The sequence below is a fragment of the Oreochromis aureus genome, linkage group 10 (genome assembly GCF_013358895.1).
Source record: "Oreochromis aureus strain Israel breed Guangdong linkage group 10, ZZ_aureus, whole genome shotgun sequence".
NCBI lineage: Eukaryota > Metazoa > Chordata > Actinopteri > Cichliformes > Cichlidae > Oreochromis > Oreochromis aureus.
Window position 1 is genome coordinate 1928556 of NC_052951.1, and position 12421 is coordinate 1940976.

The window sequence follows — 12421 nt, forward strand, 5'->3', positions numbered from 1 at the left end:
ACTAGACTAGCAGCATAGTGTTTACCTGAATGTTTGTGTTGTGGTACATTTTGGGGGGGTGTTAATCAACATAACCATATTTTTGTGGAAATGTTGGGGAGTAGAAAAACAACACATCATTATTACCCGGTAAACATTTCAGGTGGGAAAACGGTGACATTACATTATCATACAGTGCTAAGATTTTGAGCTCATGAATGAAAATTCAGTGAGAGTGCATGGTGAACATATGGTCTATCCTGGCCTGTCAGTGACATGCATCGATTATAGGTGTAGCACTGAACTGCTGCACAGAAACCCGACAGGGGTGGAGGAGGTAACATGGAGAATTTAAATGACAGAGTACGGGTGGAAAAGGGCCCATGTCCCATCAGCGTGTGGTGCAGAGTGGGAGGCACATCCTGGTGCTCTCTATCTCAGTGTAGATCCGCAGTAGTGTCTGCCTAAAATGAGTTTTGCTGTTTGCTCTTGGTGGATCTGTCTCAGCTAGGTTTATCACTTGATACTTGGTATTTTTTTCCTAGCATTTAGGAAGAAAATGTTAGGCCAACCTGGGGTTAGTGTGCAGGCTGGTCTCCCTCATGATAGTAATTATCTGACTTTAATATCAGCCTCTACAAGCGTACTCTCCTCTGGACACATGTAGTGCGCACTGAGCAGAACACAGGATGTACACTAGGAAACCTTTTTTTAAACTCCTTTTCTTTCTTTTTTGTTTATTTTAATGTATTTACATTTTTTTCAACTACTTCCATTTAGTCCAGTAACATTATAGTAAGTAATCCTGCTTGAGCCAGACTTCACACACAAGCCCTGTGTTACACTGAGCCACTAAAATAACATTTGCATTCAGCACCCGTATCCCAGGGCTAGACGGAGTTTAATTTCATTGCACATACTTAAATTGAACATCTTGACTACTGATTTATTTATCTTTGGTTACCTGACAAAAGTGTATTGACTCATACCTCTGTGGTCATAATCTATCTAAGATGAGTTCAAGTACAAAAGACTGTTAGTGCAATCTATGTTTCATTTTGTATTTGACCAAATCTGTGAATCTCTTCCACATGTCTGACATAAACTTCACAGATTGACTTGGACTTTAAATGTATTTCCCTGTGGCACAGGTTCTGTCTGTCTGTGTAGAAGAGGAAAACATCATTCCCTACATCACCAACGTGCTGCAGAATCCAGATCTGGCTCTCCGCTTAGCTGTCCGCAACAACCTCACGGGAGCCGAAGAGCTGTTTGCGCGCAAGTTCAACAACCTGTTTGCTGCTGGCAACTACTCCGAGGCCGCCAAGGTTGCTGCTAATGCACCAAAGGTACATTAGTGACTTTCATCGTCTTTTACTGCCCGTTTTGTCTCTTATCATTGCTTTATGGCTTTTCTCATATTCTGCTGACATTGCTTCTCTCAGGGCATCCTGCGCACCCCAGATACCATCCGTCGTTTCCAGAGTGTTCCCACTCAGCCAGGCCAGACCTCCCCCTTGCTGCAGTACTTTGGTATCCTGTTAGACCAGGGTCAGCTCAATAAGTTTGAGTCCCTGGAGCTTTGCAGGCCTGTCCTCCAGCAGGGGCGAAAGCAGCTTTTGGAAAAGTGGCTGAAGGAAGACAAGGTACTGTACATCCATCTAAGCGCAGCTCGCAGGAAGTCGCTCTTCCTGAGCTGCCTGTTATGTTTACACAACTTGCCTGTTATCTTGGATCAAGCAGGATCATGTGATATGCAAGGAATTTAGGAAGTCCCCTTCAGAAACTTTGAATCTACAAATTCTCCATGGAAAGTGAATTATCCATTTGAGTTAATTTTCATCCACTTAATTTTTACTATATTTTCTATATCAGTGGAGAACCAATCCCAACAGTCTTAGAGAAGTCCATTAAGAGTCCATCAAAATTTTAATACTATAATCTAGATCAGATCTCTAATCCCTAAACCTAATCAAAGAAGGTAAAAAGAAACTAAAATATGGCAGCACAGCTTGTGATAAAAGACTGAAACAGCCTGTGAAGGCGCACAACGATGTGTCCCGCTGGTAAGGTTTCTGGGCTGCCTTTCCTCGTAGCAGCCATCCCTCAAGACTTTATTTGAAGCGGTGCATTGTCAGGGATTGTAACATCTAGTCCTTTTACTGAAACAGTATTTTTAAGATTTTTTTATTTTCATACATTTATTATTTGCATTAAAAAAATGTTGTTTTTTTTGTTTTTTTTTCCATAATTGTCTCTCTTAAAAGTCTCATGCTTCTTGTGTATTCCAGTTGGAGTGTTCGGAAGAACTGGGTGACTTGGTGAAGGCGGTGGATCCTACCTTGGCTCTCAGTGTGTACCTGAGGGCCAACGTTCCCAACAAGGTCATTCAGTGCTTTGCAGAGACTGGTCAGTTTCCTAAGATTGTCCTGTACGCCAAAAAGGTATGTCTAAGATTGCATTTGGCCATTACTTTTAATTATCTGTGCTCTGGATTTTATTTATTTTTTTAATCTAGTTTAATGAAATTGGTTCTGACCATTAAGTGTAATAAACCTTTCTGGAGAGAGCTCATTGGTTATTGTAGCATTTTCTTTCTTTTCTTTGTTCCAGGTCGGCTACACACCAGACTGGATCTTTCTGCTCAGGAATGTGATGCGGATCAATCCAGAACAGGGCCTGCAGTTTGCACAGATGCTAGTCCAAGATGAAGAGCCACTGGCTGACATTACACAGGTCAGTGGAAAGCAAAACGGATATATAGTGATGCAGCATGTTTTTATTTTTGATACAGTAGTTCAACAGAGTTAGTATTTTATTTTGAAATTGTGTGACCTTGAGGTCACTTAATTATCACTTTCTCTGTGATTAACCAGTCAGCTTGAAAATGTCCTAGAATTTAAACAAATAAAATTTTTAAAAGCAGAATTAGTTTATAGTTATAACAGTTACAATGCGGACTTTCTTTAGATTCATTTGCAGTAGGCATGGTTGCAAACCGTATATGTGTGAAGTTGGAGAAGCATGCGCTTTCTTAAATAAGTGAATGAATAAAACACGTTTCATGTTGTTTTCATGTTTATTTGCCAAGTACTTGGTAACAAATAAACAACAGATCAATACAAAGGACAATAGTCGTTGTTGCGCTCTGCAGCCCCCCGTGATCTCAGTGTAGGGGCACATTAAGCAGTTCGCTGCCACAGGTTCTGGTCAGTGTTTCTCTAGCTAGCAACAGAGCAACAAGGACTGCTGTCACCAGCTGCAGTTCAAGAAGTTGGAGCTGGCTGTATTTGGCCACACAACCAGAGCCTCTCTGGGATGGCCTGAGAAAGACATTGAGGACCACTGCAACAGCAACCCAGCCACACAGCAGGGGGTGCAGGACAAGAAGGGTAGCTGGGTAGCATTAGCCGAACTTTCAAAATAAAGGCAAGGGTTGTTCAGTAGTAAATTGAAAAGGCTGTCATCATTCTGTTAGGCAGAAATGACAACTAAAAAAAATACTATTTAGCATCTATTATTGTATTATATACTTATGCTCAATAAACTTGTTCAGTGTTTTCCACACTGAATTAGGCAGACATAAGTATATAATATACTAGTTTATAATGGTGGAAAACACTGAACAAGTTTATTGAGCACATGTTTACGTTTCTAATTCTTGCCTTTCACATGGTACAAAGGAAATTCACTTCTTCCTTTACTTCCTTCCTGTGCATAGCCTCCGTGCTTGCAAGTGTCAACCGCTCGTGTTCCTAAAGTGCAACAGAGCAGGTGATAGGAACTCACAGGCTGTCTTCATTTTTATTTTTTTAAATAAAATTCAGACAACTTTCACTTTTCATTGCAACTTGTCTGAAAGCTTTAGAGAACTGTGTGGGCTCCATTCCTCACATTTAATCCTTTAAGTGGTGCAGAACATTAGACTGCTGGCAGGAATGTTGGGTTTACATTTAAGGTAAAAGCTACAGTAAATGAGTACTACCATATTTGATACAAAGAGGCTTTTTTTGTTGGTTTTTTAAATACTTCTCAGCTGTACAAGTGTAGTCTAATTTTTGGTTTATTTCTTACCTGTGGTTCTCTGTCTCTCTCCAGATTGTGGATGTGTTTATGGAGTACAACCTGATTCAGCAGTGCACATCATTCCTTCTGGATGCACTGAAAAACAACAGACCCTCAGAAGGACCTCTCCAGACTCGTCTGCTGGAGATGAACCTCATGCATGCACCACAGGTAGGCCAATATGCACACACTCGAATAAATGAAATTCCATTAATTAAGCATGAATCACTGTTTTCTAATGATTCGTCTCATGGTGTAGGTTGCTGATGCAATCCTGGGCAACCAGATGTTCACCAACTATGATCGTGCCCACATTGCCCAGCTGTGTGAGAAAGCTGGACTCCTGCAAAGAGCACTGGAGCACTACACTGACCTGTATGACATCAAGCGTGCTGTGGTGCACACACACCTGCTCAACCCAGAGGTAGGTTTCACTTACCTACCCAGTGAAAGTGTTTTCCCATCTTGCAAATGTGTCACTGCTTGTTGCTGTAGATTGTACAGCCTCTGACTTAACATTGTTTTTCCCACACACACACCTCCAGTGGTTGGTGAACTACTTTGGCTCATTGTCAGTGGAAGATTCTCTGGAGTGCCTCAGGGCCATGCTCTCAGCTAACATCCGCCAGAACCTGCAGATCTGTGTCCAGGTGGCGTCCAAGTACCATGAACAGCTCACCACACAGGCTCTCACTGAACTCTTTGAGTCCTTCAAGAGCTTTGAAGGTGAGATCCAAAAATTCATACTTAACATTCTTTATTATATCAGTAATCCATAATCCAGCCAATACAAATGGCTCTTTCTCACTTTCCTACTGCTCAACATGGTTTTTAGGGTTTTCCATTAGGTGGTAGTACCTGATACCAGGTACTTCTTTAATACCTACTTGACCGGGGTTCCAAGCAATCTGAATATGTGACGGCAACAGACTGCATGCCACCGATTGGCTAGTCAGTGGCGTTACACAATGAGTCATGAAAGCATCTCCTTCACCAAAATCATAACTGCCATTTTTGAAACCCAGTAATAAGGGACAAGCATTTTAGATGGTACTCGATTATCAGGGAAAACGAGATGAGTCGATCTGATCTGAGTAGGTACTAATAGAAAAGGGCTGTAATGAAACTGATGGAAAACCCAGTTCAGTTAACGAGGAAGTATTGAAAAGTCATTGAAATAGTCATGATTTGTTTCATAGTATTTTATATTTGTATTTTATTGTACAGCACTTTGGTCAGCCTTGGTTGTTTTTAAATGTGCTTTATAAATAGACTTGACTTGACTCATATAATGCATGAGTTCAACTGAAATATTTCTGTAATCAGACTAGCTGCTGGAAAAGCATTTGGCTTGTCTCTGTTTCATTACTGTTGCTATTACCTCCTGCTCCGTACTTGGATAGCTGAGCAACATCTATCAGTCAGATATGTAGGCCAGAACAGAGGCAGGACGATCAATAAGTAGTGCAGGATGCTCTGGAGGCGAACTAGTGCAGCTCATCTATAGTGACTGGAGCAATGGAGCATAAAGGTTCCCCAATCAGTAAACTAATTGGGGAAGAACAATATTTTAATATCAGGAGTGTCCCTATCCACGGTGCCTGTTGACATGGATCCCATTTGACGCTTAATTTTAACTGTGTGTTTCCCCTCAGGTTTGTTCTATTTCCTGGGCTCTATTGTAAACTTCAGTCAGGATCCTGAAGTTCACTTCAAATACATCCAAGCTGCCTGCAAGACGGGCCAGATCAAAGAGGTGGAAAGGATCTGTAGAGAGAGCAACTGCTACGATCCTGAGCGTGTCAAGAACTTCCTCAAGGTAGTGACAGGGATGACTGGAGCCTTCAAACACTGACACAAGCAGCTTTTATTGCTTTGACTCTCTTCTATTTTTGTTATTCTTTTACCCTTGCCCATTATATCTCCGTTACTCAGTTGGTTCCTGATGGTGCTTGTTTTTAAAGTGTAACCCTGTCAGAACTTTATCAGTAGTTTTATCAATTTAATGTTGGGTTGATCAAAAGTTGAAACTCTCCTGAAATCTCTAATTTATAATCAGACGTTGCTTATAGTGCTTAGTCTGTCTTTATATTTTGATAGAAAAGCCAAGCTGCACACATTGACAGTTAACCTGTATTTGTTGCAAATTGTTCAACCAGCAGTCCTGATGGCAGTCAATTATCTTTTGTCCTTTTCCTCTTTTGTCTTTGGAATGGCAGGACATATATCAGGTAAATCTATTCCCCCCCACAGTGCAGGATTCATTCCCTGCTTTTCTTTTACTCCTTTCCCATTATTTTCAGACACATGATTGAAACTGGGATTTGTATGGAGGCGTATATGTTTATACACCACAGTCCATACACCTACTGGGGTGCAGCCAGTGATCTATTAACTTTACATAGTCTAAGTCATTCATTGGCTCTTGTGTGTGCAGTTAATGGTGACCGTGTTAGGCTCCTTTACTTGACATTTAAACACAGAAAGTGTCAGTTTGTGTTGTGTGTAATCTTGTAAGGAGCTTTTTTCCCAGTGCAGCATGTTGTTGGATAGCAGTGTCAAGATGCACAATCCCAGTTTTTTTAAATCCTGTGGATGGCAGCAGTGTTTCAGTACTGCTTAGTGAGAACTGGCATCTCTGCTTATTAGTAGTAAGAAGGTATTGTTCTTTAGTGCGAAACACACACGTTGTTTTTTTTAATAATTTGACCATCCCTTTAGCCTCCCTAGCTAACAAAGCCAACTGTTCTAGTAGAACACACTTTATTTTGTTTCTATGTGGTTTTTTACCTGATTAAGTCCTGATACTTTTAAATAACAGCCAGTTTCATTTTTTAGTGATTATAATTATAGAGAGGGCAGAAACAAAACCAATCTAAACATTTGACTGTGTACAGATTCACTGACTACACTCTCTTCCCCATTACTCTGATGCACAGGAAGCCAAACTAACCGACCAGCTCCCACTCATCATCGTCTGTGACCGTTTTGACTTTGTCCATGACCTGGTCCTCTACCTGTACCGCAACAACCTGCAGAAATACATTGAGATCTATGTTCAGAAGGTAAGAGTCAACACAGAGACATTTAGTTTTCAGAGCACCATTCGTTCACAGATCACGGAGAGATTTATTGTGAAACCTTTGCTTAGGTAAATCCGAGCCGTCTGCCTGTGGTGGTCGGTGGCCTCTTAGATGTGGACTGCTCTGAGGATGTCATCAAGAGTCTGATCCTGGTTGTCAGAGGACAGTTTTCCACAGATGAACTGGTCGCTGAGGTGGAAAAGAGGAACAGGTGCTGCACACATTCAACTTGTGTTATTTTCTTTAAAGCCAAAACATTAATACATTTTTACCTGACTCTTATTCTTCAGTGTAATCCAGTGAGCTGTATGAAAGTTAACGAGTGAACATCAGGAGGGAAACTGATGCAGATGTGTTAACGGCTTGTTTTGGAGCTGGCTTTTTTCAAAAACTTTTCTTTAATCGTTTGAAATAAAAATTTATATATATATATATATATAATTAATTTATATTTGTATAATTGTGTTACTCACCATTTACAGCTTACTGAAACTAGATTTGAACCAAGCGCCAAAGCTGTATACGTAAACAGGGATAGTTCTGACCTCTGCTTTCCTTACAGGCTGAAGCTGCTCCTGCCCTGGCTCGAGTCTCGTATCCACGAAGGCTGTGAAGAGCCAGCAACCCACAATGCACTGGCCAAGATCTACATTGACAGCAACAACAACCCTGAACGCTTCCTGAGGGAAAACCCTTACTATGACAGCCGTGTGGTGGGAAAGTACTGTGAGAAGAGAGACCCCCATTTGGCATGTGTAGCTTATGAGAGAGGACAGTGTGACCAGGAGCTGATCAATGTGAGTAAGACGATTTGATGCCACAAGTCCAAGTTTCAGCCTATCCAGTTCCGTTGTTGTGAACTTAACTATAGCACAAAGCACCGTAATTCTTTCCTTCTTCCATTAGGTCTGCAATGAGAACTCCCTCTTCAAAAGCTTGTCTCGCTACCTTGTACGACGCAGAGACCCTGAGCTGTGGGCCAGCGTGCTGCTGGAGACCAATCCCTACAGGCGACCACTTATTGATCAGGTACACACACAGGATTTGTGGGTTTTTAAATCCCCCTGCCCGCCAACACTGCTTCTCTGAGCTTCTGTTTCTTACTTTGTGCTGTCAGGTGGTGCAGACAGCGCTGTCAGAAACCCAGGACCCAGAGGAGGTTTCGGTCACAGTCAAGGCTTTCATGACTGCCGACTTGCCCAACGAGCTCATTGAGCTGCTGGAGAAGATTGTGTTGGATAACTCAGTCTTCAGTGAACACAGGTATTTACCAGTGATGTACTGTTCATCCTGAGTTATTTTAAAACTGCACAGAAATCCTGAGGAGATCTATTTCTTTCTCCCACAGAAATCTGCAGAACCTGCTGATCTTGACAGCCATCAAGGCTGACCGTACTCGAGTGATGGAATATATCAGCAGGCTAGACAACTATGATGCCCCTGACATTGCAAACATTGCCATCAGCAATGAGCTCTTTGAGGAGGCCTTTGCAATCTTTAAAAAGTTTGATGTCAACACCTCTGCTGTGCAGGTCTGTTCTTATTTTCTCGACACTTGGACTAATAATCGTATTACCTGAGGAAGGTGTGATAATACTTCCTGTCTGCCTCCCACCCCACAGGTGCTGATAGAGCATATTGGCAACTTGGACCGAGCCTATGAGTTTGCAGAGCGCTGCAATGAGCCCGCTGTGTGGAGCCAGCTGGCCAAGGCTCAGCTGCAGAAGGGCCTTGTTAAGGAAGCCATTGATTCCTACATCAAAGCTGATGACCCCTCTGCATACATGGAGGTGGTACAGGCTGCTGATAAGAGTGGTACGGAGAATGACATCTCACTAAATTAGAGCAGGTGTTAGTGAAGGCTGTTAGTTGTGTGCTAGTGCCACTTTAATTGAAAGCAATTAATTAATCAGTTAATCTTGTCCTCTGGGGATTAGTTGGCAGCCTGTGCAGTAGCTTTGCTTGTGCAGCAGATATCGAAGGTGCACAGAATCTGACAGTGTTGCGCATCTAAAGGGGAAAAAAGGATTACTGTAAAAACAGAGCAACAGCCTCATTAATGTAAATGTGTTGCAGGTAACTGGGAGGACTTGGTCAAATTCCTGCAGATGGCTCGTAAGAAGGCCCGCGAATCCTACGTAGAGACCGAGCTGATCTTTGCTTTGGCCAAAACCAATCGCCTTGCTGAACTTGAGGAGTTCATCAATGGACCCAATAATGCTCACATCCAACAGGTTCAGCTCACTCTCACGCAGCTTTGACTCTGACGAGCCGAGAGGTCATCGATGAACTAATGTGTTTATTGTACTTTTTATTTGGTTTTTTTAGGTTGGTGACCGCTGCTATGATGAGAAAATGTATGAGGCCGCTAAACTGTTGTACAACAACGTTTCCAACTTTGGTCGTCTGGCTTCAACCTTGGTGCACCTCGGAGAGTACCAGGCTGCTGTGGACGGCGCCCGTAAGGCCAACAGCACCCGCACCTGGAAAGAGGTGTGCTTCGCCTGTGTGGATGGACAGGAGTTCAGACTGGCTCAGATGTGTGGGCTCCATATCGTAGTGCACGCCGATGAGCTGGAGGAGCTGATTAACTACTACCAAGTAAGAGATCAATGAGAAGCATTGTCCTTAAAATAAATTCAGAAGTTTGAAATCTGGCATAATGATTTTGAGGTGTGCTGCTCTCACAGTTTAGCCCAAAAATGAGCACAAATTTGGCGACCTCCCATCATTGTTGTTCTCTCTCAGGACCGTGGTTACTTTGAGGAGTTGATTACCATGCTGGAGGCCGCCCTGGGCCTGGAGCGCGCTCACATGGGGATGTTCACAGAGCTGGCCATCCTCTATTCCAAGTTCAAGCCCCAAAAGATGAGAGAGCACCTGGAGCTCTTCTGGTCAAGAGTTAACATCCCAAAGGTCCTGAGAGCAGCAGAGCAGGCTCACCTGTGGGCCGAACTTGTCTTCCTGTATGACAAATACGAGGAGTACGACAACGCCATCATCACCATGATGAACCACCCGACAGATGCCTGGAAGGAGGGCCAGTTCAAAGACATCATCACCAAGGTACAGTTTCATTGGATATCACAATTAAGACTTGTTTTTTTTTCTTCCCAACAAGGATGCACAACATTGACCGCTTGTGTCTTACATTAATGTAGCAGTAAAATCTTTGATATGAGTCAAGCTAATTACAATTTTCCAGCAGTCTGCAAAAAACAGAAGACAATACATTTATCTCCTAATGCAGTGTTTTGTTTTTATTTAACAGATTTGCTTTAGAGCCATTACATAATTTCTTTCCTTCTGTGTGTGCTGTAGGTGGCCAACGTGGAGCTGTATTACAAAGCCATCCAGTTCTATCTGGAGTTCAAACCATTGTTACTGAACGATTTGCTCATAGTGCTTTCCCCCAGACTGGACCACTCACGTGCGGTCAACTTCTTCACCAAGGTACATTTTGTTCCATGTCATATGATTCAGATGCTTCAGGCTGGTTTCCTCTGTGGTTCAAACTGGGCTGAGCACTGAGCGCACTTGTATGTTAACAGGTGAAACAGCTGCCTCTGGTCAAACCGTACCTACGGTCAGTACAGAACCACAACAACAAATCAGTCAACGAAGCACTTAACAACCTCTTCATCACAGAGGAGGACTATCAGGTGAGTAACTGTGGATTTAGTTCAATATTCTATTATTTCAAAATTATCCCACCTCTAACTCTTTAATTTTCTGCATACTCCTGCTAGGCACTGAGAACATCAATAGATGCCTACGATAACTTTGACAACATCTCACTGGCCCAGCGCTTGGAGAAGCACGAGCTGATTGAGTTCAGGAGAATCGCTGCCTACCTGTTTAAGGGCAACAACCGCTGGAAACAGAGCGTAGAGCTCTGCAAAAAGGACAAGCTTTATAAGGTGCTCCTTCCGTTTGAGTGTTTGCAGTGCTCAGGTTAAGGTAAGCGGGTGTGTTGCACTGTTCCTGATCCTCTGTGTGTGCTGCCTCTCGCTCTGCAGGATGCCATGCAGTATGCTTCAGAATCCAAAGATACAGAGCTGGCAGAAGAGCTGCTGTCCTGGTTCCTGCAGGAGAACAAGAAGGAGTGTTTTGCCGCCTGCCTGTTCACTTGCTACGATCTGCTACGACCTGATGTGGTGCTGGAGACCTCCTGGAGGCACAACATCATGGACTTTTCTATGCCATACTTCATTCAGGTCATGAGGGAGTACCTCAGCAAGGTGAGTCGGCTCTTTTCAGGTTTGTTTCCTGTTAGATGGTCACTCAAAAGATCTGAGGACACGTTGACACACGAGGAATCCTCGGTGAAATAAAACGTGCACAGTTTCCTCTGATTACTTTGCATCTCCAGCCACCTCTGCCAGTTTCTTCATGGGAGTTTTTTTTTTTTAAATGTTCATCTTCTGTGCTGCTCCTCTTCTCTTTCAGGTTGATGCAGTTAAGGAACAGGTGAAAGTTTAAAGCTCTGTGTTTGATCAGCATTCAGTTCAGGAGATTGCAGCCTGGAGTGTGCATGGTTTTAGCTGTAATGCTCTTTGCGCGCTCACTCAAAAACTGATCAGTCGGTCAAACTGGTTTTGTAATTGTTGGGCAACTATTCATATAGGATGTAATGCAAAATGCCTAAACTTGGTATAACCGTAGCATTATGTAAGTTTTATTATTCAGTATGCTGTTCAGTGGCGTTGACACAGTGATTTGAAGCATTCCTGTGAAGTTGGGAGCGTCAACAATTATAAAAAAAAATGATATACCGCATATCTAAAGTGCATTTACCTCCAGCTGTGTAACACTGTTAGGTTTTTGCATTCTGATGCATGTGTGTTAACAAAAAACAAAGTCTTGCTCATACGTACCTGCAGGCTGTTGGTTTGCCCAGCTTCATGCACAAGGCTTTGAATGATAGGAAGCACCTGACGTAAGCTGCATCTTACTGCTGCAGCAGTGTGACACATACAGCATGGGACACTCAGCAGCTTTGTCTCAATACATTTATTTAAAGGGCTGCTGTTTGTTACACTGCATGAACAAACTGAATGTGCACACAGGGTGTGGAAGTAAACTGCTGAGCGAGCCTTTATTACTTTCATCCTAGAAATAACTTGCATCGAGGTGCTGCTGCTTTCCCCTTTGCACCTTAGAAGTCCGTTCTGCATATTGCTGCTAGCAGTTATCTGACTCACTGCTCGAAAAGGTTCCTCCCGCTCTCACTAAGGCTACGTTCACACTGCAGGCGAAAGCGCATCAAATCCGAATTTATTTATTTATTTATT

The 12421-nt window shown here is 42.8% G+C and overlaps 1 protein-coding gene across 2 annotated transcripts in view; it reads left to right on the forward strand.

Annotated features, from left to right (window-relative positions):
* Positions 1-12421, forward strand: part of cltca (clathrin, heavy chain a (Hc)) — a 32490-nt gene that overhangs the window by 17243 nt on the left and 2826 nt on the right. For both annotated transcript variants that reach the window (XM_031748067.2, XM_031748068.2), the window contains 22 exons: positions 1131-1328; positions 1425-1625; positions 2271-2423; positions 2593-2715; positions 4078-4215; positions 4304-4468; positions 4590-4770; positions 5700-5863; positions 6984-7109; positions 7196-7338; positions 7690-7924; positions 8034-8156; positions 8245-8390; positions 8476-8659; positions 8750-8942; positions 9204-9361; positions 9456-9728; positions 9876-10193; positions 10449-10580; positions 10679-10789; positions 10877-11047; positions 11147-11368. In XM_031748067.2, coding sequence (XP_031603927.1) covers positions 1131-1328; positions 1425-1625; positions 2271-2423; positions 2593-2715; positions 4078-4215; positions 4304-4468; positions 4590-4770; positions 5700-5863; positions 6984-7109; positions 7196-7338; positions 7690-7924; positions 8034-8156; positions 8245-8390; positions 8476-8659; positions 8750-8942; positions 9204-9361; positions 9456-9728; positions 9876-10193; positions 10449-10580; positions 10679-10789; positions 10877-11047; positions 11147-11368 — 3858 coding nt within the window. The remainder of the gene's footprint in view (positions 1-1130; positions 1329-1424; positions 1626-2270; positions 2424-2592; positions 2716-4077; positions 4216-4303; positions 4469-4589; positions 4771-5699; positions 5864-6983; positions 7110-7195; positions 7339-7689; positions 7925-8033; positions 8157-8244; positions 8391-8475; positions 8660-8749; positions 8943-9203; positions 9362-9455; positions 9729-9875; positions 10194-10448; positions 10581-10678; positions 10790-10876; positions 11048-11146; positions 11369-12421) is intronic.